Below are 23,004 nucleotides of genomic sequence, written 5' to 3'. Positions count from 1 at the left end.
TAAGCTGACTATTAAAAAACGACACGATTTGTGTGAAATAAGAATTATGAATTTATCGTCTATGGTTACACCTTTACACAATTTTTTCCATCATTACATATTGTCATGACCATTCAAAAACATAATCATGACTATTTCATGAACAGTTTAGCATGTGTGGGATCTATTTATAGGACAGCATCGGCTTGTCTCTTGTTCAATCTAGCGTATAAGCCATCTTTGCTCAAAAGTTCTTTGTGATTGCCCATCTGTTTTGTAGACAAATGTAACAGTCAAGATCACATAGACTCAATGGTTTCATATAATTTATCGAAACCAGTAAGAGAGTGTGGCTTACCTCGACGACTCGTCCACTGTCCATAGCCACTATTCTATCCGCAGCCTGAATTGTAGAAAGTCTGTGAAGGAACAAAATGTTAAATCTGTCATAAATCGATCATCAAAAACATGAAGAAGATTTCGGATTTGTATATGAAAAGATACCTGTGTGCTATCACTATGACGCTTCTCTTTGTTGCTGCGTCGTTTCCAATAGAACGAAGCGCGCCCTGGAAAAAAAACCAAAGGCTTAAGAATTCGTGCATCCAAGTAACTTCTCTTTTTGGCGATTGAGAACTGAGAAGTTACCTTAACGTTGTGTTCGCTCTCTGCATCAAGTGCACTAGTGGCTTCATCGAGGATGAGAATTCTGGGATCTCTAAGGATGGCACGAGCTATTGCAATCCGTTGTTTCTGCCCTCCACTGAGTAGATCATCATCAACCATTGTGTTGTAACCACTGGGAAGTGCTGTGATGAAGTCATGTGCGTAGGCTTCCTTTGCGGCCGATATTATATCTTCTTGCGTTATATTTCGATCACATCCATACTTGATGTTGGAACCGATGTCTGTGCGGAAGAGCTTTGGTTCCTGTTTCATTGCGTCAGCTTTAGAAAGTAAAAGTGAAATTCAGCAAATTTTATTTGATTTCACGTATCAGAGATGTGAGGAGAACCTGCCCCACGTATCCGATTCTTTGCCTTAGCCACTTGACATCCAACTCTTTCAAAGGAACCCCATCGAGTAGAATCTGGAATTCAAAGTGTCAGCTATGGAAGTAAGGCTTCAAAAGGTTATTTTACATTGACTTTGAGTAATATCTACCTGACCACTTGTTGGTTCGTACAGTTGCAGCAAAAGATTAACCAGTGTGCTTTTGCCACTGCCACTTAGACCAACCTAAACAAAACAAATTTATTCAAATATCAAGTTCTAAAGGAAAATATTGACATCAGTGAACTACTTTGAGGTATACTTACGATTGCCACCACTTCACCAGGACGCACAGAAATGTTTACGTTTTGTACAACCGCCACCTGAAATATTGACATATGATATGATTGTCAAGACAAGCTGAAATATGAGCCCCAATGGCCCATATCCATATCATAAAAAGGACTCGATAAAATTCTGTGGTGTGTGCACATGAATTCTAATACACTCAACAATAATGTAAGGTGATGCAAATGCACAACCATGTTTGGCCATTAACTTGCAAGCACTAATCTGTACAAAATCGAAAGTCAGAACCTAAATGATTTTGAATCTGTGACGATACTGGTAAAAATGATAGAATATCTGATTACGCTAATTAAGAAATTCTGGTTTGAGGACACCCGCACGAAATCGAAAAGCTGGAAGCAAAAGGTTTTCATAAAATAGATTTCACATGAATGCAGTATACCTCCTCTCTTGAAGGATAGCTGAACGACACATCTACAAACTTGATATGTCCTGTCAGTCTCTGCAGTCTCGTCCCTACAGCAGTTTATAAATAAAATACATTACATGGTATATCATAGCAATGCCGGAAGCCTCTAGGTAGGAAGTCTAAAGTGATTGACTAAAGGCGGTTCATCCTGGGAGGGTTTGATTGTAAAAGTAATATCAACTGGTAATCACCAAACCCAAGCTTCCATCAATCTCATAAATGGTCAACATGTTTCTAAGATATACTGCTCTTCACCATAAAAATTGAACCTTGCCTTTTGCTATAAATTGTTCACTTGGCTTGAGATCCATCATCTGAAAGACCTTTTCACTCGCTCCAACTGATTGCATCAAAGACGATAAATTATCTCCCACCCACCACGTAGCATAAATTAACCACTCACTATACAACAGAAACTTTGTCAGCTGCTCTGCTGTTATTTGACCAGCTAAGATAGACATTCCTCCAACCAGGACAGCAATAATCTATAAAAGAAGAAAACATGGATCGTGTCACATTCTTACTGAGCATCACCATCTAGAAGAACCAGAATTTAATTAGCCCTTCTCACAAACAGTCGAAAGAGAAAAATTTAAGCAAACCAGGGGTTATATTAGGAGGAACCTGAGTAGCATGGTATAGAGTGTTGAAGCTCCAGTTCCAAATACCATACGCAGCACTCTGTCTCAAACTAATATCTGCTAATCTCTTAAGCCAGTGATTGTACCTTCGCACCACAGAAGGGGAGAAAATCCATGTCAAAAAGTAACTTGGCTGTGATTGACCCTGTTCTTGAAAGCCAATATCGCAAAATTTTCACCAGAAAAAAGCATAAGAAATGGAGACACTTTCAACGTTTTTTCATGGAAACAGATTGCACCTTTTAAACTCTTGCTTCTCTGTCCCATATACACGAACGGTTCTCATCAAAGAGTATGTCTCTTGAGCCACCTTGATGATCACAAAACAATTATTAACAAAATAATTAATTGCATAAAAGACATCTTAAGAAATGAGTTCTTGAAAAATCTACTTCATTTGCAGAAGCAGTGATCTCCTGAATTAGCTTCGCTGTCTTCTTTTGGTACCTACAACATGACCACATGTAACTTAATTTTCCGCCCGCAGTCATAAAAACACTAGGTGTAAAATCTATTAAATCATTAACGATATACAAATCTTAATCAAAGGGAGAAATTTTTTTGTAGAATCTTACATCCCATAAACGAACATAACCGCAGCCAAAGTACAGCAAATTGCCAATGTGCAAAGCCCAAGGGGCCACGACAAAATCAGCAAATAAATTAATGCCCCTGTTCCCTAGAAGAAAGAAGATAAACATACATTCAGATATCAAGAATGCACGACGCACTTCAGGCGAGATGGAAATTATAATTTTTAGCAGAAGACCTGAAGAATATTGCGAAATATCATGTTCAGATCATTTCCGATGACCCTCGAGACTTGCTGACAGTCCGATCCAAGTCTGCTTGTCAAGTCACCAACAGTTTGAGAGTCGAAAAATGATATATCCTGATGCAAGATCCAGCCAAGTTCGCGAGAGTAATTCAAAAAAATTATAGCTACACATGAGCTACCAACTAGAAATTTTCAGGACCTGGAAGAGAAGAGTAGAGTATAGCGTTTCTCTCATTCGTTTCACCTACAGACAGCATAAGGAAAAAATTCTAAGTGGACTAAAACTACAAATAAAAAGGAACTGGCAAGCAAGAAAACTCACAAGAATCATATTTGCAATCCCAAAGAAGCATCCTCGGATACCACTGGAATTATGAGTTGAACAAAGAGTTAGCTGGAAATATTTCGTAAAAGAATCTCAAGAAAGAGCAAGTGGTCAGACAGCAAGAGTAACCCTCTCATACAACTTGAAAAACAACAAAAAAAAAACAAGAGACAAGCGTTTGACCATACAAGATCTTGACCTGCAAATGCCAGAAGTAACACAAAGCACAATCAAGAGCTTGACATTTCGACGAAACACAGTGATATCACCACTCTGTGCCGAGAAGATCGACGCTGTTAAAAAATGCGGAATAGTTATCTCTGAAAGCTGTAAACAAAGTAGAAAAATTACATAAGAAAATAGAAGATTCTGATTTCTGATCCTAACTACTAACCCTATGGCTGCCTTATCTTAAACTATACAACTACACACAGTTCTACAAGGCCATCTTCAATACAGTTACTGATCCAATTCCACAAGAAGTAATTGCAATACATGATCATAGAGCAAAGATAGCCAAAACTACAACACTATAGAAAGGAAGAAAAAAACACACCGCAGCAATGATAAGAGTCGAAAAAGCAGCGAAGATAACCCAACGATCCTCAGCCACAAGCTCCCACATCCGACTCAACGCACGCCAAACAGTCACAGGCTTAGCAATGAACCTACCATCAACCTCATCCGTGAAACTCCACCAGCTTCCACCTGGTAAAATCGTTCGGAGGAAACCAATAAATTGCCGAATCCTCTCCGGAACTGAAACGTTGTCTCCTTCTCCTTTGTAATACTCCGCAGTTTCCGCTACTGATCCGTTCACCGACGAGCAATTAATCGAAGGAAGACGAAACTTTCTACTTGATGATTGAAGAGTGAAGGACAATTTCGATTTCGTAACGAATCGGAGATTCTTCCTTCTGATGATGTCGCCACTGACGGTGGAAAAAAGAGAACAACGGTGAAGGGAGACGCGGATAGGTCGACTCGTGCAGCCGAGTACCTGCAGAGCCATTTGTGGTCGGTGGAGTTAAGATGAAGAAGAAGAAGAAGAAACTTGACGAGAGAGCTTTTCCTTGGTTCATATGAAATGCAAGATACGAAATTGAAACGCGTCGTTTCGAGGAATTGAAGAAGAAGACGTCACCGTATGAGATGCTTCGTGTCAATATCTACAAGAAGGTGTGTGACCCACGGAGATCCACCAGCGAAGGCATGAACCACAACAACAACAACACCGGCGCGTGAAGGTTCAATCATGTGGTAGTAGATGGAGGATCTCTCTGCCTCTCTACGACGTCGTTTTCAAGTGCCTCCTTAAAAGTGGGATATCACGGTTTGACAATATCAGTTTGGTTCGCTTCGGATTTCAATTACGGTTTGTTTCCCCACCATCAAAATGTGAAATATTATAACTGGATACGTAGGCCCATCTCACGTTACAGCCCAATAAAAATGTGTAAACCCTAGAGGGCAAAATGGGGAATTTTAAACTCACTTTGGTCTTTATAAATATCATTTCTTAAGAGAAACCCTAGCCGCAGCGAGAGAGAGGAGGGTAGCAGATTCGGCGGAAATGACGACCAGATTCAAGAAGAACAGGAAGAAGAGAGGTCACGTCAGTGCCGGACATGGACGTATCGGAAAGCACCGTAAGCATCCCGGAGGTCGTGGTAACGCTGGAGGTATGCATCACCACAGGATCCTCTTCGACAAGTACCATCCAGGTTACTTCGGTAAAGTTGGTATGAGGTACTTCCACAAGCTGAGGAACAAGTTCTTCTGCCCAATCGTTAACCTCGACAAGCTCTGGTCACTCGTACCTGAAGACGTGAAGGCGAAATCAACCAAGGACAACGTTCCTTTGATCGATGTGACGCAGCATGGTTTCTTCAAGGTTTTGGGGAAAGGTCATTTGCCAGAGAACAAGCCGTTCGTTGTGAAGGCCAAGCTTATCTCGAAGACTGCTGAGAAGAAGATTAAGGAAGCTGGTGGCGCTGTTGTGCTTACTGCCTAGGTTTGGTGAATTTTTTTAAATTTGCTTGACTCTTGTTTTTGAATCTTCTCTCGAGTTTGTTATCTTTTGTTGTCTTTTGGATTTTGGAAACAGAGAGAGAGATCTCTCTTTTTTAAAGTTAGTAGTTTTATGAACCTCTTGTTGGATTTTGATAAATGCTTGTTATTCCGAATTCAGATTTGGTTTGACATTTGTGTTGTTTTCGTTATTTGGTAGCTTTAGAATTTGCGTCAGTGTTGAATCATTTGCGTTTGCTAGATTCCATTGTCTCTTAAAGCATCTTGATGGCTTAATGATGCATGATCTGATCGGTTATACCATATGTGAGGCTATGGTGTGATTTTGCATAACAGTCATTAAGTTTTTGGAAATGCATTCAAACAATTTACAACAGCAATTTTAATGTGTTAACAGAACTAATTTTGCTCTTCTAAACTGTTACCATGTTATGGATTTAGGTTATTCGATGAAACTGATGGTTTTTTAGTTTAGAATTCGTTTCCGTAAGCAAGATAATAAGAAATCGTAAAATATTCAAAACAAGAACTAATGTCACAAACCCAACGAAAATACAATCAGAACGTCTGAAAGCTTTGTCAATGTTGTGGAGACCTTTCTCGTTCTTTATTTATCTGCTTCTCTCGACTATTTCATTTGGGATTTAAGAATTCATATACTACACGACTGTGTATTGAAACCCCAAGTCCCAAAAGCTAAGTCAGCAAGATACCCTGCTGTTCAAGCTGCAAAGCATAGCGATATGACACTTCTCGTATACCAATTACAACTCTTTGGATTATATATATAATCAAAGTGTGAACTAGAAGTCGAAATGTCAAATGAGGTCTTGTAATTGAATCATGGCCAAAGTCGAATATAAGTTACAGACATGTATAAATAACACTTGACCAAAACATGAAGAGTCAGCGCGTAGCTGGCAGAGCACGCCAGTTATTGGCTTGTTGAATGGCATGATGGCGAGAAGTTGCAGAAAGTTGTTGGTGGATAACTTCCTTGACGTGACCCGCAGCTGTTTCACCACCACGTTCAGCGAGTTCTAAGTAAAGTACAGCTTTCAGCATCGCCCCTTCCTGCATTATCCCAATTACAATCATCAGTTCTAAATCGAATCAACTCATGGTCCAACATGGCATACTATTCGCCATGATCAGCTGAAATAGAGATTCTTACCGAAAATAGAGTAAGGCCGTGTTCAAACTGAGCTTTACTATGGCCATGATCAGCTGCACGTTTCATCCATTTGCTTCCTAGCTTGCGGTTTTGATGCAAGCCTTCTCCAACCAAGTAACAGCGCGAAATATTATACATTGCTCGTACATAGCCACCTTCTGCTGCCTTTAGGTACCATTTAGTCTGTCAAAAAAAAAAAGAACAATTCCAATCATTTATATGCAAACTTCATGGATTCTTTAGAAAGATGCTAAAGACAGAAACTGAACATATCCACAAATGAACTAAAGCACATGTCCAAACATAGCATTATCAGCTTCCAAAAAAGAACTAATGCACATGTCCAAGCATACCATTATCTATTCCCAAATATGAACTAATGCACATGTCCAAAGATAGCATTATCAGTTTCCCACTGAGTGTGTTGTAGCCATAAATATGAAGAATCAGAAACAAAGATGCAATTTTCAATCAAGATTGCATCACCACCACACAAAGAGAAATACAAAGTCTATAAAAACTCAACTAGAAGGACAAAGAAAGGACCAGAAGAAGGCACATACAGCTTCTACCATATTGGGTTGCACAACCCGGCCTTGGTGTAAACATAGAGCTAACTGATACTGCGCTCGAACATAACCATTCTCTGCAGACTGCCTCAACCACTTGATCGCTTCCTTGGGATTTGTGGGTTCAACTGCAGATACAAGCAACCAATGTCTCAGAAAATGCTCCACCAAACCATTACCAATTCGTCAAATCCAAATTCTATCTACTACGATCCACAAAACATCAATATCAATCATGAACAACTCAAAATTGCAATTGCAGGTTAGAAGAATCAAAGCCACCAAAACCATGGGAACTTAAGTTTCATTACCTTGAAGATAAGAAATCCCCAAATTACATTGACCAACAGCATCACCAAGCTCAGCAGCTCTCCGGTACAGACACACAGCTTTATCCTTCTCTCCCGTTTCCCAATACACAAGCCCAGCATCAACCATGGCGAGCGTGGATCCAAGCGCAGCTCCTTTTAAAAACGAATCAAGAGCCTTGTCGCGATTCGCTCGCACACCTCCACGACCATGCTTGAACTTTTTCCCCCACCGAAGAAACAACATCGACTCTCTCAACGGCTTTAACGCGTCTCTCCACGATTTACACACCGACGACGCCGCTTGTAGATTGGGAAGACTAAACGGCGCTGCGATCTTCAACAGTATATCAAATGGTAGCATAGAGAAATCTCCGAAATCATTCGACGGAGAAGTTGAAGAAGATGACCTAGAGCTCGTGCTTGTGCTTGACTTCGTCGTTGCTTTATTGATTGGAGAAAATCTAGTGCGTTTTTCCTTGTCTTGAGGTTTCAAAAACGATAAGGAGGTGAATCGAGATCCTTCAGATCTACAAGGCCACGTTCTCTGCTTCATCTTCTCCGGCGAAGAAAGACCACCGTCGGTTTCAGAGAGGGGTAAGTAAACGATTCGTTTTGTTTTTTCTTTTTTATTTCTCTTTTTTTTTCCGCGTATGTGCAGAGTAAATTTGTTTTTTGTTATATGGTTAGTAATCGAACGGTTGTTATAAGATGAGAGACAATTAAATCCACGAGATTATATTGTGACACGTGGAATACTTAAACCGCCAAGAAAATTTTGTATAGGGTCACCTGGACATAAAAACCGTACATGAATACCCAACCCAGAATCCGACCCGAAAAACCGGGTTCGGATTGGGTACGAGTTTGCCTATAAAACTCTATTGGATTCTATTTTTTAATACCCGTAGGTTCGGGTTAGGGTCGGGTAATATCCGGTACCCATTTGGGTACCCATTAAACTCGAACATATAAACATATTTATAATATGTATCATTAATATAATGTAATTACCCCAAAATTATGATTATAATTTTGAATATTTCATTTAGTTTTATACCTAAATATTAAAAATAATCAAAATATCTAAAATATTTTGTCACATAAGTCAAAATTTAACTAAATTTATTTAAATTTAATTAATTTTAGTAATATTTTTTCGGGTACCCGGTAATTCGGGTACTACTAATCGGGTTTTAAAATTTGTAACCCAAACCGATCCGAACCCGATAATACCCAAACCGAACCGAACCCATATATCTGAAAATACCCAATGGATTTTATTTTTCTAAACCCATAATACCCGAATCCGAACGGATTACCCGAATGCTTAGCCCAAGAGTAAGTGGACCAAAGCTAACAGACACGAAACATTAATATTTGTTTTGGGCTGGGCCTGCAATATCCATTTATTTTTAAATACTAAATATGTGGAAATTAACTTGCAAAAATTAGAGTATACAAATATTTATAGGATAGAATGACATTTGGTATGAAATATATTTATGTGAATGTGATTGTCCACTAAAATTGAGAATTTTGAATCTGAGAGTTGAGAATCTCCGAGAACGTCAAATGCAAAAGTAAGAGTATGTATATGTATGAGATTGTTGACATTGTAATACATAGGTTTCTAATCAGCTCGATCGACACGGCCTATTCAATTATCTTACCATTACCAAACATGATATTGACCTCTACATAGACTCTCTCTCAGTGGACTGTGGTTTGTTGTGTGGCCGTGTCATGTGGGTCAACTTTCCCAAGTTTGATTTTTCCTCAACTTTTTTGTTTGATTGATACCCAAAAAAAAAACCGAATCGGATTCAAACGTTAGTATCCAGTAGCTTGACCAATGTAGGAAACATAAATTGAGTCAAGCTAAGTTTTGTCCTTTCATTAATTATGAACTTAATTCGTCACTTTTTGTTAGCCAATTTTATAATATCACACACATGATTGATGATCCATCGCAAAAAGAAAAAAATGTTCATAACAATATGATCATTGGTCACCAATTTGAATTTGGGCTAATTAGTTCTTCTTTATCCTTATTTTATTCTATATTAAATCTAATTTTACCACACAAAAAAATATATATATACTACAAAGAAAGTAAAAAAAATATATACTACAAAGAAAGTAAAATATATATATATATATATTTTATGTTAATGAGATAGTTAAAAAGAAAAAAAAAACAAAAAAAAAACCCTGCAAATTATTCAGTTAATAAGGAATTAACTAAACTCACTAGCTAGGAATCTAGAATATGCATGTGTATCAAGAATCGTCAGCAACATTATGGTATTCTTGCGAAGAAAGTATCCAACTCTTGAACGTTGAAAGATAAACTCCTTTGCCCGGAAGATTTTTCTCGGCGTTTCTCGATCTTTCCCCGGTAGATACCTGGTCGAGGTGCCGGAGGACACTCGAGTTGCGGCGGAATTCTATGTTCTTTCCCCTTTGGAGTGGTGCATCCATCTTCTTCTTCTTCTTTGTTGTCTTCTTTATCTTCTTCTTTTCTTTCTTCTTTCTCTGGCTTTGATGAACTCACCGGAGCTTTCACGGGGATCGTCACTTTAAGAGACTTTTCAGGAAACTCCATGACTTTGAAAATCCAACAAGAGAGAGACAGTACTATACGAAGAAATAAGAAATAGGGTTGTTTTTTTTTTGGTGAAAATAAGAAATAGGGTTGTTTTTTTCTTTGGTGAAAATAAGAAATAGGGTTGTTGAATATTCAACTGAATATATAAGAAAAAAGAAAAAGAAAAAAAAATTATCTTTAAAGAGGTAAAAAAAGGAAGAAACTTTTAAGCGGGAGGAGAAAGAAAGAGAGGAAAAAAAAAGAGTACAATTTCCTTTTTCTTTTCGGAAAAGGAGAAAGAAAGAGAGAATTTATATGTTTTAGGGCTGTTTTCTCTCTATATTTTTCTTCTCTCTATTTGAAGGTTAGAGAAGAAAATTCCAAAAAGGAGAAGGCGAAGATGAAAGTTTTTTTTTTATAATGTTAACTATACTAGTATAAATTAGTTTAAATACTTATGTTTTATCACTCGCATACAATTTTGTTTAATGACGATAAGTCGATAAGATAAGTGCTAAACTTATTTAATTATTATCTCCTTTAAAACAAAAACAGAAAAAATTATTTATAAATATTAACGACTTTCTAAAGTATATATATCGTAATTTATTCTCATGTTCATTATTTATTCCTAATTTTTTTAATATTATAATTGTTGTCCAGAGTCCACCTTAGTAATTATATAAATCATTTACCGTACTCGTCCTTAAAACTTAAGTTTTTAATTATGTTTGTGGCTCTGTTTTTACATTATAGATACAAAGGTTTTTTTAAAAGCTCACAACAAGAAGAGTTTTACAGAGAGTAGGACCAGTATGGTATAGCTTTTTGAGAGTGTGTGAATAGACAATAATAATGTCGTGAAATAAGAACCAAGTGATCTGTGATGAGAGTCCTTTTCTTTTCACATTCTGGAGTAACCAGCACCGTACTGAGACATGAAGTCATCATTGAACTTTTTGAAACTGTCCATAATCTCTGGCATTTCTTCTTCTGCTGGCAGGATTGTTGTCCTCAGATGAAACACCCTGCAACAAAAACCAAAACATAATGAGCTCACAGAGAGGTTTGTAAGAACATGGAAATGTTGTTTTTTAGTCACAACTGGAGGTTTTTTCACCCTTCTTTTTGTCCAAATCCAGAGCCTGGAACTGTGGAGATTCCTGTGGCTTCTAAGAGCTTAAGGCAGTAGAAAACGTCTGGGACTTTTCCTGCTTGTTTGGCTGCTTGGATTGCTTTCGGCGGCAACTTTATTTGAGGAAACGAATACATAGCACCTTCTGTGAAATTACAGACGACGTTTTTGCAGCTGTTGAATCCATCAGTCATCATCCTTGCTCTTCTTCTAAGTGATTCTAGTATTCCCTTGCTGTTAATAACGTTCCAAATGAAGTTATGAAATCTTGATCCTTCATCAAAGCGGTGATTTTATAGAGAGATGAGCAGAACATATAAACTAACTATATCTACCTTTCACGAACGAATTGGGCATAAGAAATGTCTCCAGGCTTTGGTGGGCTAACCATTAAACCCATCTGCACAAGACAAAATTCATCGAGCTCAGCGAGGAAATCATTCGGTAACCAGCAGTTGCTAAAAATCATAAGAAGGGCTAGCTTACAAATATCTGAGCAGAGACGTTGGGACTGAGAGCTATAGAGGCAACCTTGTATATCTCCTCAACAGTCTGCATTACCAGACATTTAAAAAACTCTTGCTAATTACCAAAATCATGGGTTATAAAAAAGGAAGGTCAGGTACAAACCCTGGGAGGGATATTTGTCATCTCAAAGTAACCACCTCTTTGCCCACATTCACCCCAGTATCCTTTAGAAACGGTGTGGAAAGATATGAGCTGGACTTCCTTGCTGATCGGTGCTCCCATATCCATCAAAACCTTTACAACATTCATGACAAAAATGAAGGATCAATCATCAAAGACGAAGTTACAGAGATAGGCTAGTCGAATCGGAATTAAGGAGTTAAAAGATACCAATGAAAGACGAAGTTAGTACCTTCTTGGAACTGATAAAGGGACGCTCATCTTGGTATATGTTCTGCTGATACACTTCGTCTCCAAGAAGAACCAATCTCTCATTACAACAGAACCTCAATATCTCTCTTAAGTTAGCTTCGCTAAGACACTGGCCAGTTGGGTTTCCGGGGTTAATGATCACCATTGCCCTTACCTGCATTACCCATACGAGCATATATTAGAGCGGTGACGGTAAGAAGTAAGATTTCATTACAAAAATTCCTCAACAACAGATTCGAGAAGAGGAGTGGAAGAATACTAACTGTTATTCCTTGAGAACGAGCCTGAGCAACAGATTGGCGAAGGTTGTTAACATCAAGTCCCCAGTTTTCAGACTCTTCAAGATAGTAAGGAACAAGAGTACCACCTAATAGAGATATAGTAGCCGAGTAGAGTGGATACTGTGGAACTGGAACCAGAATCTGCCAACCAAGAAAACTTGTGACCCAGATGCTTATATACCAAGCCTAAAACTATACCATTTGCCTTCTCACTAGACTAAACCTTTACTAGGGAAAACCAAACGAAATGGCTCAACATCAGTGTACAAAAACTTTAGATAAAGGAACAAGCGAGTTAAGGTTCATTACTCCGTCTTTCTGACCACGTATGACACAATTCAATATTTGCATCACACCTTTGCTAGCTCCATCAGTTAGAAATATAAGTTCTGGGTCGCTGTAATTTGAAGATAAGAACCAAAAGGCATCAGAGTAGTTTTTCTTACAACAATTGTATTCCATTGCATAAATAATCAACATGATGCTATCTATCACCTTGGATATCCATCACGCCGTTGAATGAACTGAGCAACTTCCTTCCGAACTCCCGGAAGACCTCTTGAGTCACTGTAAGCACCTGATTAAAGGTAAAGCAAAACTCGCTTTTTATTTGTACAACCTAAGCTAGTATAAAACCATGATCCGAGTTGTCTAAGAAAGACATACCAAGACCACCAGAAGTCAAGGAAAGATAATGCTTAGCTCTTGCAATAGCATCTGCTGGGAATATCATCCCAACATTTGGGTCATCTAGCAGAAATGGTGCTTGGCATAGAGCAACCACCTGCATTGGTTTTCCAAATCTTTAGGCTTAATCTATAGATCGAACAAGATATAACGTCAAAAAACATGAGAATTGCATATATACCTGACGAGGAAATGTCAGAGGCTTCTGTCCTAAAGCATGAGGATTTCCAACATTTGTGAAAATAATCTGTAAAATGTGACAATCAAACAAGTTAAGCAACCAGATACACTGCCCACATCTCAGGTTTAATAACAACAAATGAAGCTCAACACATTACAAAGTTGTTACCTTTTTGCCTTCTTTCTGAAGCTCAGAAGCACGGAGATAGAGTTCACCTCTAACTGCATACTGACAATTCTTCACGTTTTCATTCAGGGAATCGTAGTCTAATGCCTTGAGAGACATCTCCAGGATTTACTTTCTCTCTACAAACAATATAAGCAGGTGTATAATACTTTGACGAAGTCATCACGAGAAGAGCCATAATCGAGTTTGTAAATCAAACAGTGAAGTAGAGCTAAAGAGGTATCAATGGACTTAAGCGTATCAGTAGACTCTACTAGAGATTTCACATAACACAACGAGAGTTGACTTGTTGACTCGATCATAAAAGAGGACTTTTCTCCAATCTATAACTACAGAACTCTACAATCAACTTATTCCAATACATTAACAATGAAGAAACCGCCAATAAATCATCACCAACACACTAGATTCGTAGAGAGTGAACCCCACAGAACAACCTCAAACTAAATCAAAGAAAAGGCGACGCCTTTTGAAATGGGTTTTCGGTATCGAGACAAAACTACACGAAATTTGATCAACTGTGGGAATTTGGAAATCTCGATCAGCAACGACTCACCTTCGGATTAGTTTCGTAACCCCCAAAGGTGTCACTAGAGAGCACAGCAAGAAAGACTTGTGGGCACTTATTGCATTAGTCTTTTTATATGATATAAAGAATTTGGCAAGATTACGATTGTGTGTCTGACGTGAATTTGGACACTCGTCTGATCGGATCATGTGGCATAAGGAGAACATAAAAAGACGAAGCAGCTGAGCCACTGGAATATGCAAATAAGAGATTTTATCAATATCCAAAAGTCATTTTTGTACCTTTTTGCTAAAAAAAAAACGATTTTTAAAGAAGTAGAGACAAATTGTATGGACTATGGACTCTGTTTTTATTTTTATTTTGCATACATACAGTTTCTGAATATTTTTGCAACTCAACCTATAGAAAGTAGTAACGTCGCACGTCCCTTGCGTTTTCGATTCACAATGTTCTTCTCCAGACACAGACGCTTTTGTTTCTTTCTCATTGTCCTCAAGACAACGAGCGTCTCCATCCGAATCTTTGATGGGGACTAAATCAGTAACATGGAATCATGAATGCGCAAGAGGCTTACGAACATAATCATAAATCACAAACACAGATACAAATACAAATAACAAACTTTTGTTCTCCAGACTCTGTACACTTTACCAGCCCTCCATAGAAAAGCCCCACAAAGCATTGTGTTGTGTGTCCCATTCTGTAAAAAAACACTCAGTTTTCAACAATACACAATACAAAACAAAAAAGAATCAGCAAGGTGTGTGCTTTTTCTCTATTCCGTGTATGATTTGTCAGACTCTCCGCATTGTTGTAACTACTTCATCTTGCGTGAGATCTCTATGTAATTCAAAAGTTTCTTTAGAGCCTTCCCACTGTCAATAGCTTCCTTTGCTCTCTCCATTGCTACAGCTACATCTTCTGCACCTTCACTTCCCAACAAATGATCCACAATCCCCGCATTTAGGACAATTCTATCATAAGCCGCACCTTTCTCACCACGAAGCGCTGCCAAACCCAGCTCTATGTTCTTTGACACCTGCTCATTCAACAAAAGTATTACTAGAGTTTTCCCCTTTGTTTCCAACCATTGCCTCCAACAGTGTGAAATGAACGTGTTTTTAGAGGTTTTACCGAACGATCAGTTCGTGGAGTCTCGGTTGGTTCAAACCCATAGTCTCTGGCATCCACCTCAAGATTGAAACTCTGACGCGACACTCCTACGATTCCAGAAGTTACTATAGCCATAAGTTTTAGGAGCTGAAACTATATCGATGTACAACAAGAAAGAAACTAGCACCACGGCAGTTTCATATCTATTCGAATAAGGACCAATCTAAACAAACGACAGCTCTAGTGTTATATTGGAAAGCAATTTAGAAAGGCCAATCCACCAAAACACTTCGATCACCAAGGCAAATAGTAGATCAAAACTGCATGCCAACCAAATATGAAGTTAGCTGGTAGTTTATTCGCCTATGGACTCTTACCACCTACAAGCCGGTAACCAGAAAACAAATTGCGCCTAGGTTCATATAATAATATTCAAGCAATAGAGTCTAGTTTGGAACTATGAAAGTTAATATAGCTATCCTTACCGTCAGCTTCTAGAGCTGTGTCCGAACTCGATGAACGAAACCCAGAACAGTAATTAACTGGGAACCCTTTTGATGCACTTGCTGCTCGCACACGTGTTGTCATTGAGAGAGCCCCTTCCTCGCCCTGCATTACCAATAGAAATCTTATAAATTCCCTTATAAGTTTTCTGTTAAAAGTTCAAAACTTCAAATGGAAACTAGAAGGACGAGTTCTTCACAGATTTCAGGTTCTAATACTAAGTTCCAAGTGCGTAACAGCTGCTAAGGCATTAGTATATATTTGTGGCAAAAGACAGAGTCAACCTTAACAACCAAACCAGCATGGACACCTCTTCGTCTCATAAGCATTAAGAGAGGTTCTTCGTAGCCTTCGTGGTAAAACCCAGCCACAATTGATTCCTTTCCTGTCGCCTGCAGTGAGAAACAGTCCATGAAATACCTGTATGCAGACACCTGCTCTCAATCCCTCAATGCTTTGTTTCTCCTAAAACTTGTCTTAGTCATCATGAGCTATTAAACGTCTCCAGCAATTCAAATCTAAACGCATGGAGCATAAAATGCGGTGACCTGTGATAGATCACATACCCTCACAAATTGTTGAACTTTTTCCGTTGTTGCCAGAGGAGGGCGTTTCTTTATATGCTCCCTCATTTCGATTAGCGAATATCTGCAAATATCAAAGAAAATTATCAACACGCGCAGGTATTTTCTTTACCACCAAACTGTTTATGGAAGGAGGAAAAGGTTGTACGCATTAGCCTAGCCCAAGATCTAAGAAAAAACAAGGAATGGCTCAAACAGATGGTTCTGAGATTTCATACAAAGACGGCCGAGCTTCCCGTAGACTGAGATATGCAAATCCAGCCTTCTCGTCCTGGAAGAATCAAACAGGATATTATAGAGCGCATAAATCATAAATATAGGCTTGCAGGAGACGTAAAGAGAAAACCTGTAGGACATTAGTTTAAATAATGGTAGGCACCTCGATGAGTTCTTTTGCCTGCTGAACAGACAAGCTTGTATTTGCTCCCATAAACTTCAGCATTTGTTCCTCAGTTATACCCGCCTGAAGAATGTAACAAGAGTTAGACAGTTAATGAAAAGAAATCTAAAATATTTCCTTATCATCATCTGTAATGCTGATAAAAATAAATGATCATTTTTGTTATTCATACTTTTGGAGGCATCCATTCCACGCCATGGAGCAGTGAAGATTCACCATAGCAGGATCTAACTGTAGCCACAAATAGAGTGTTTCGAAAGAATCGAGTATTCCCATCATAAGGCTCGCCATAATGGGTTAACGATTTGACATCAGCAACTGGAGGAGCCCCTGAAATTAGTTGAAGATACTTAACTCAAGTCAGAACTTAGTATCCTTGTCGAATTATCATTCAATCCACTGAATCCACTGTATTCTAAAAGAGATTTTTTACCATGTTCGTCATCGAATGCAAGACAGTAAGCTTTAAGCTCTCGATCTGTTTCTCTGTTCATGCGTTGGCCAATCAAAAACGCCGAAAGCAATGACTCACTTACTCCCGAGTTTAAGCTACCATCCCTTTCAAGCGGAAGTACGTCCCTTAAAACACCCTTAACCTCTTCATAACCAAGGTGACCTCCAGCCAAAATCTCTCTTAGCGCACCAACCAATCTCATCTCACGAGTTTCATTACCAACAAAAGTTGGTCCAACCGAATTTCCCGTACCCAAAAGAGAGCCTTCAGGATCAGCAATGAAGAGCACATCAGGAGGTAGTGCCCTAACCAGGAGTGGCCAAAACACATCCATTGCCCGCTTTTCCCCTTCGCTCCATTGAGTTTCCTCCGGAAATGCATTTGCACGGATTGTCATACCAGCAAAAAATGCCCCAAGTTGCGCCTTTGAAACAGGTTCTTCATCTTTTAGCTCCCCTCTAGCTGCATCCCAGTGAGACGAGTAATGAGTCCCAAGAAGGCAAGAACTCTATCGAGCCAATCAATGAACAAAGTTGCTAAAAAAAGAACCAAAAACCTTATGCAAATCATAATCCCAAATTCTTACAAAGCCGCACAACTGTAACACCAAAATCAAACAAGCTGAAGATGTAAAGCTTGAAACTTTCAAATGCTTAGGCTTTCGAGCTAAACAGAGGCAATTTAAAGATCTATCAAAATCAGTTCTTTCGTCCACTACCACCCAAACATGAATCTACCTGATCTTAATGAAAATGCTTACCTGATCTTAATATAGTATCAAACACCTTAAAAGCTTGTTCTTCACTTAGGGGTCTAGTCTGAGTCGGCCCTGTACAAACCCTAGCTTGAGCATCAAGAACTGTAGGGTTTGGCTTTGGAATCGCTGATCTCCGATAAGTGGAAGATAACGCCGGGTTCTTAATATCAGATTCTTTCAGTCCCAACTGCTCCATCATTGCGGAATCCAACACCGCCTTTATACTCAACCCACCATTGACCTTCCGCCACCTTGTACGGCCACCGTAATCGGTAAAAGGAAACCGGAGACATGAAGAACTCAGTCCGTTGAAGTTTAGAGACCTGTTGTTGATCTGTGAAGAAGAGATCGACGATAGAGAGAAGGAAGATTCTGGATTTAGAAAAGCTTTCATCGCCTGAATCCGCTTCTACTGTTATCTCCGTTTGTAGAATTCGAGTTCTCAGTTGACGATGACGATGACGATGATGATATAATTGTAATATAAATTTTAAATAAGGACCACTTTGTAATAAAATAAAATTATAGGCTTATATGGGCTCAATATTCTTATATGTGTGCAGAAGCCTTTTATGATTTATTTGGGCCTATAAGAAAATGTAGCCTTTACTCATGAACGGATACAAAGTACTTATTGTTGGAAAGCTGATCGATCAGCGCCTGGACTTGTTAGCTCATTTGGTTTGAGGGCATAGCTCCTTCACCTCATGAGTTCAAGTCCAGGCAGAGGAGAGGATGAGAAGAAGAAGATCAGATAACAAGGAACAAAAACATATATACATATATATATATATATAGTTTCGCCGCATATGAGGTATTTCTAAATACCTTTTTTATTTTTTTCTTTTTCCCTAGGTCTTGTCAAGTTTTAGATTGACTAAAAATCTTCTAAATCTGATAGTAAATATAAAAGAAATTACGACATCAAACTTGTACAAGGATTACAAAAAAAAAAAAAAAAAAAAAAAAAAAAAAAAAAAAACTAAACGAGCCAAATTTTTGGTTTGTGATATTTTTATGTGCAAGTGTTTAAACCATAAATGAATTAAGGTAAAAAAAATTATATATAGAAAATGAATTGTCAACTACTAATGTAATGGTCTATTGGAGTTGCCTATAATGTATCTAATTTGAATTTATAATCTCTATTTTTGTCAATCTTTTAGACTAACGTTTTCTGCTTTGCTTTTTTTTTGTTTAACTGTTTATTTATATCTGTTGTTGATTAGTTTATATGCTTCAATAATTATAACTTATTTGATAGATTTTGTAATCTAATATTCATTTAAGATATTTCAATAATATTTGATATTTAGAAACAATTTGGTATAGTTAGTTCTATTGATTTTCTAGAACCAAAATATCATCAAATTTTTAATCAAAAAAAATATATATAATAACAGCAAGAAATCAATTTTTAAGTTCAGTTTGGACCACACCAGTGTATTTGGACTAGTCATGCTTGATGCTTTCGATGTAAGCGCATACAAATGTATTTGATTTATCAAAATAGAAGTTAGACAGTGTTTAATCTCTGCATGATGGATCCTAATATCCTATTACGGGGACTGGTTACGAACTATATCCATATTAATTTGGACATCAACCCATGAATGCTTCAAGATAAGTAGTTAGGGTCTATAAACAAATCCAAGATTTATCCAAAAAGAAAAAACTTCTCTCGTGGAACAGGTCGTCTTAAGTCACCTTGATATTTCACATCCATATAGAAAGAAACTAAAAGGCCATAAAGAGAGAGGGAGGAGTTCAGAGTTCTACCTCTTTGGTTCTACATATTTATTTATCGATAAACATTAGGGTAAAAGCTAAAAACTAGAAAAGTCATGGAAATGTTTTCAGTTTTGTTTTTCTTTTAACTGCTATACTTTAAACCAAGATTGAAATAAGGCCGATGTAAAAAAAAAAATTCGATAAATTTTACATTTTATTCAGAAAAAAAAAAACTAGAAAAGTCATCTTAATTATAGTAAGGCGTTATAGCTTATGATGATCTAGAGGTCAATGCTTTTAATGAGCTTTCATGTTGGCAAGTCTCTCGAGAAAGGCGTTAAAATCATCTTCACGACTAAGCATGCTGACACGGACATGCTTCTTGTCAGATCCACAACGTTCTCCTGCTCTGCACAATACCTTGTGTCTCCTCAATTCACTTGCCAGATCCGTCTCTTCCTTTGTCCCCAACCACGCAAACGCTGTAACCCATATTTAAAAAACACGACGACCGTTACGTTACGTCGTATTCATTTATATCCAACCGTTACAAAACATTACGTCGTTTAGTGAAATAAATAGTAGTAGTAGTAGTAATTTACCAGGGTAAGATTCGAGTGATTTTCCAAAGTAGTTGCAAAATGCTTCAGGGTACTTGGGAAGAGTGAAATCATTGCTCTCTTTCACCACTTCACGTAGCTTCTCCCACCGATCCTTCATCATCTCACGACCATACTTGAAGAAATTCTCAGACTCGGACTCACTCTTACAAGTCTCCTTTAGAACATTGAGGATCTTAGCCGTTCGAACCTGTGACTCCTTAGACACACCGATCGAGTTCACTATTATATACCCAACCATCTTCTTAGCCACCTCCTTGTCTTTCACCAATGCCCACCTTCATTATATCATCCAACAAAAGTAAATAAATTAATCTTTTATACTATCTAGTTTTTTTTTTACTTGTAAGCATGTTTTAAATAAATATCTAACCCGATGCGGGACCCCGCGTGGCCTGTGATCTTGGAGAAAGTGAAGAGCATGATGTCATGGTCTTGACGGCGAGTGATGGGAGTGTAGTGGGGCCAGTAGTAGGCAAAGTCATGGATTACCTTGGCTTCTTCGTCGTCTGGACGGTTCACCACAGTCTCTCTAATGGTTCCGTCAGGGTTATTGGGTGACGTTACTAGCTCGATGTACGGACCTTTTTTGTCGAAACTCCATGCGTCTCCTTCCCAATTGTACATACCGGAACGAACATATGTCGTCTCCTCCACATAAGTCTATGTGCAAAAATATAAAAAAGATTGTATTTTCTCAAGAATGAACTATTAAAAAAGAGAAGAATGGTTTTTGGTAAAAGCAAAAAAAAAAAAAAAAATTAATAGTGGGACATGAGCATGTTACTGATGTCTTTGCACATGAATCTACAACACATGTAGGAGTATGTGTAAGAAGAGAAAGGGTTTTTGTAAAAAAAAAACGTTAAACCAAAAAGAAAAAGAAAAAAAATTGGTGGATGTGTTGTGTTGTGTTCGAGAAACATGTCTGTCACCGTGTCTTTTAGATCTCCAATCTTGCTTTTTACAGACGACGCCCACTAAATCTTTACATTATATCAACTTTATTTTTTTAAAAGAGACTTACGATTTTAGATCAAACTATAATATTAACCATACAAAAAGACCTAATGAAGCTTCTTTCAAAGATTCATGTAAGACCAAAGAGGAAGATACTTCTTTAGCATTTTTTTTTTTTATAAATGGGTATTTCATTTAAGTAACGTATGACATCCCATATAAGTGAGAAATACATCAATTGCTTCTATGTCGGGTTTACATTTTAGTTAGGCAGTTTTAGAAGATGAATCAAAAGCAACACCAAGAAAATAGTATTTTTTAAAAATCCGTTTATATTCTGTTTTTTTTTATATATATAATTTAGTTTATAAATCCAAATGAAAGAAAACTTGAAAATTTAATTTAAGAACAAAAAAGAGAGCAAGGATAATATAGATCTGGACTTGATCCAAAATCCTACTCAAATTAAATTAATTAATCAGAGTTCTGATTTGTCTAACTAAAAAATCGGTTTATTAGTTAGTCAAGATCAAGCACTATATGTATTGTATATTATAAAACAAGATTCACTTGATATTTGTTTTGTTAGTTGCATAAAAAAAAAAAAAAAAAAAAAAAACCGACCAAAGGTGTTTAAAAAGTTAATTTATATTGTCAACGGAGATTAATTATTAAAACAAAATAGGAAAAAGATACGAGGATGAGTTTAGTTTTTAGTGGTGGGGACTTACGGAGTAAAAAGGAGCGGCGGCGACGACGCTGACAGGATTGGTCCCAGCGAGTGAAGACAGTGCGTGGATAGCCGCTTGACAAAGCTGTGTCGAACCGGTCCCGACCACGATGTACCTGTCCTCAGTCGCAGCGTTACCGACAGCACCGTGCAAGTTCTTGATCGCATCCTCAAGCTCTGGTTCAAGGAACCAACACAAGTTGGTCATATCGCTGAAGTAACTCATAAGATCACAACCACGTATCGTCACCGTACACCTGTCACCCATCTTCCTCCAGTATTCTTCGTAAGCCGTTGGATCACCACTAAAAAGGAAAACAAAAAAATAAAAAGAGTGAAACTCGGAGATTTCGATTTGTTTTGAGCCTATGATCTTGCAATGTCGTTATAAGGGGTTTTTGTGAAGGTAAACACAAAACGTACTGATCCAAATTGACGACAAAATCGGACAAGGGGATGTTCTTGTTCGAAACGTTTTCGGGTTTCTTCGGGTTCTCCAATTTCACCATCTCCTTCTTCTTCTTCTTCTTCTTCTCTCTTGGTTGGTCTTTTTTTTTTTCTTCGTTTGTAACAGTCTTTAATGATTAGAGAATAGTGTATAGGTCTGAGTGTATTTATAGAAGGAAAGCGATATTTACAATCTTATCAATAAAATACTACTATATCTTTTCCCCCATTAAAAAAAAAAAAAAAGAAAGGCAAGAGTGGTAATGCAAAAAAAATTATACCTTTGGCCAAAAAAATACACTTATAAAATCTTTACTTTTAAAGGGCAATAATAGTATTAGCTATTTTGGCAACAACAAAAAAGAAATAGTGTAAAACTTTTCTGAAAAGAATTACTCCACAATAAACAAAATAGCCAATAAGTGGGGTTATTGGTTTGGAATTTTAATAGAATTTTAAAGACTTTAAATGTAAGTAGAATCTGTTGTTATTAGATCAAGATTTTATTACACTATGTTAAAATTTAGTGATTAGTTTGTGATTTATAAAAAGTCATTTAAAATCTTAACAAATTTGGGTTATTGGATTCAAACTTTTATAAAGTCAATAAAAGTTTTGTGTTATTCAATTAGAACAAAA

The 23,004-nt window shown here is 37.6% G+C and overlaps 6 protein-coding genes across 11 annotated transcripts; 1 reads left to right on the top strand and 5 right to left on the bottom strand.

The window, feature by feature from the left end:
• Positions 1 to 27: 27 nt before the first annotated feature.
• On the bottom strand, positions 28 to 4,868 carry LOC104750900 (ABC transporter B family member 26, chloroplastic). 4 transcript variants are annotated; one of them, XM_087491194.1, is made up of 19 exons: positions 4,639 to 4,868; positions 4,051 to 4,494; positions 3,694 to 3,821; positions 3,492 to 3,534; positions 3,369 to 3,413; positions 3,161 to 3,283; positions 2,967 to 3,070; positions 2,784 to 2,838; positions 2,631 to 2,701; positions 2,375 to 2,477; positions 2,025 to 2,235; positions 1,724 to 1,797; positions 1,299 to 1,355; positions 1,144 to 1,218; positions 995 to 1,069; positions 628 to 909; positions 484 to 548; positions 338 to 398; positions 28 to 248 (listed from the first exon to the last, which is right to left on the bottom strand). In XM_087491194.1, the coding sequence occupies exons 2-19, from the start codon at positions 4,117 to 4,119 to the stop codon at positions 168 to 170; spliced, it is 1,722 nt and encodes a 573-aa protein (XP_087347320.1). In that variant the 5' UTR covers positions 4,120 to 4,494; positions 4,639 to 4,868; the 3' UTR covers positions 28 to 167. The 4 variants fall into 4 exon arrangements, with proteins under 4 accessions (XP_087347320.1, XP_087347322.1, XP_087347321.1 ...); XM_087491196.1 differs by having other exon boundaries at positions 3,683 to 3,821; positions 4,639 to 4,850; XM_087491195.1 differs by lacking the exon at positions 4,639 to 4,868 and having other exon boundaries at positions 3,683 to 3,821; positions 4,051 to 4,633.
• Positions 4,869 to 4,975: 107 nt separating this feature from the next.
• On the top strand, positions 4,976 to 5,698 carry LOC104750899 (large ribosomal subunit protein uL15x). Its single transcript, XM_010472756.3, has one exon. It carries the CDS (start codon positions 5,068 to 5,070, stop codon positions 5,506 to 5,508), a length of 441 nt encoding a protein of 146 aa, XP_010471058.1. The 5' UTR covers positions 4,976 to 5,067; the 3' UTR covers positions 5,509 to 5,698.
• A 585-nt stretch (positions 5,699 to 6,283) lies between these two features.
• Positions 6,284 to 8,328, bottom strand: LOC104750898 (F-box protein At1g70590). The gene is made up of 4 exons (XM_010472755.3): positions 7,580 to 8,328; positions 7,263 to 7,396; positions 6,700 to 6,882; positions 6,284 to 6,599 (listed from the first exon to the last, which is right to left on the bottom strand). The coding sequence occupies exons 1-4, from the start codon at positions 8,130 to 8,132 to the stop codon at positions 6,432 to 6,434; spliced, it is 1,038 nt and encodes a 345-aa protein (XP_010471057.2). The 5' UTR covers positions 8,133 to 8,328; the 3' UTR covers positions 6,284 to 6,431.
• A 2,541-nt stretch (positions 8,329 to 10,869) lies between these two features.
• LOC104750897 (glutamate--glyoxylate aminotransferase 2) lies at positions 10,870 to 14,478 on the bottom strand. The gene is made up of 13 exons (XM_010472754.3): positions 14,093 to 14,478; positions 13,519 to 13,655; positions 13,351 to 13,416; positions 13,149 to 13,266; positions 12,978 to 13,059; positions 12,792 to 12,879; positions 12,465 to 12,623; positions 12,182 to 12,355; positions 11,932 to 12,063; positions 11,788 to 11,853; positions 11,637 to 11,701; positions 11,287 to 11,535; positions 10,870 to 11,194 (listed from the first exon to the last, which is right to left on the bottom strand). The coding sequence occupies exons 2-13, from the start codon at positions 13,633 to 13,635 to the stop codon at positions 11,071 to 11,073; spliced, it is 1,440 nt and encodes a 479-aa protein (XP_010471056.2). The 5' UTR covers positions 13,636 to 13,655; positions 14,093 to 14,478; the 3' UTR covers positions 10,870 to 11,070.
• Positions 14,479 to 14,623: 145 nt separating this feature from the next.
• On the bottom strand, positions 14,624 to 18,423 carry LOC104750896 (uncharacterized). Of its 3 annotated transcripts, none has more exons than XR_015584291.1 (10): positions 17,881 to 18,372; positions 17,100 to 17,582; positions 16,839 to 16,996; positions 16,646 to 16,729; positions 16,485 to 16,537; positions 16,249 to 16,330; positions 15,967 to 16,074; positions 15,664 to 15,787; positions 15,200 to 15,558; positions 14,624 to 15,104 (listed from the first exon to the last, which is right to left on the bottom strand). XR_015584291.1 is itself a non-coding variant. In XM_087491193.1 (10 exons), exons 1-10 carry the CDS (start codon positions 18,269 to 18,271, stop codon positions 14,883 to 14,885), a joined length of 1,791 nt encoding a protein of 596 aa, XP_087347319.1. In that variant the 5' UTR covers positions 18,272 to 18,423; the 3' UTR covers positions 14,624 to 14,882. The 3 variants fall into 3 exon arrangements, 1 of the variants encoding a protein (XP_087347319.1); XR_015584290.1 differs by having other exon boundaries at positions 15,200 to 15,498; XM_087491193.1 differs by having other exon boundaries at positions 15,200 to 15,285; positions 17,881 to 18,423.
• Positions 18,424 to 19,737: 1,314 nt separating this feature from the next.
• On the bottom strand, positions 19,738 to 22,593 carry LOC104750895 (L-tryptophan--pyruvate aminotransferase 1). The gene is given in 6 exon segments (XM_087491192.1): positions 19,738 to 19,916; positions 19,918 to 20,090; positions 20,211 to 20,506; positions 20,602 to 20,891; positions 21,920 to 22,223; positions 22,342 to 22,593. Coding segments are annotated over 6 exon segments (1,176 nt in total). The 5' UTR covers positions 22,428 to 22,593; the 3' UTR covers positions 19,738 to 19,889.
• Between the last annotated feature and the right edge of the window lie 411 nt (positions 22,594 to 23,004).

This window comes from Camelina sativa, chromosome 16 (genome assembly GCF_030686135.1).
Source record: "Camelina sativa cultivar CO46 ecotype springtype chromosome 16, ASM3068613v1".
Lineage (NCBI taxonomy): Eukaryota > Viridiplantae > Streptophyta > Magnoliopsida > Brassicales > Brassicaceae > Camelina > Camelina sativa.
The sequence above is the reverse complement of the archived record's forward strand: the minus strand, read 5'-3'. Positions and strand labels throughout refer to the sequence as shown.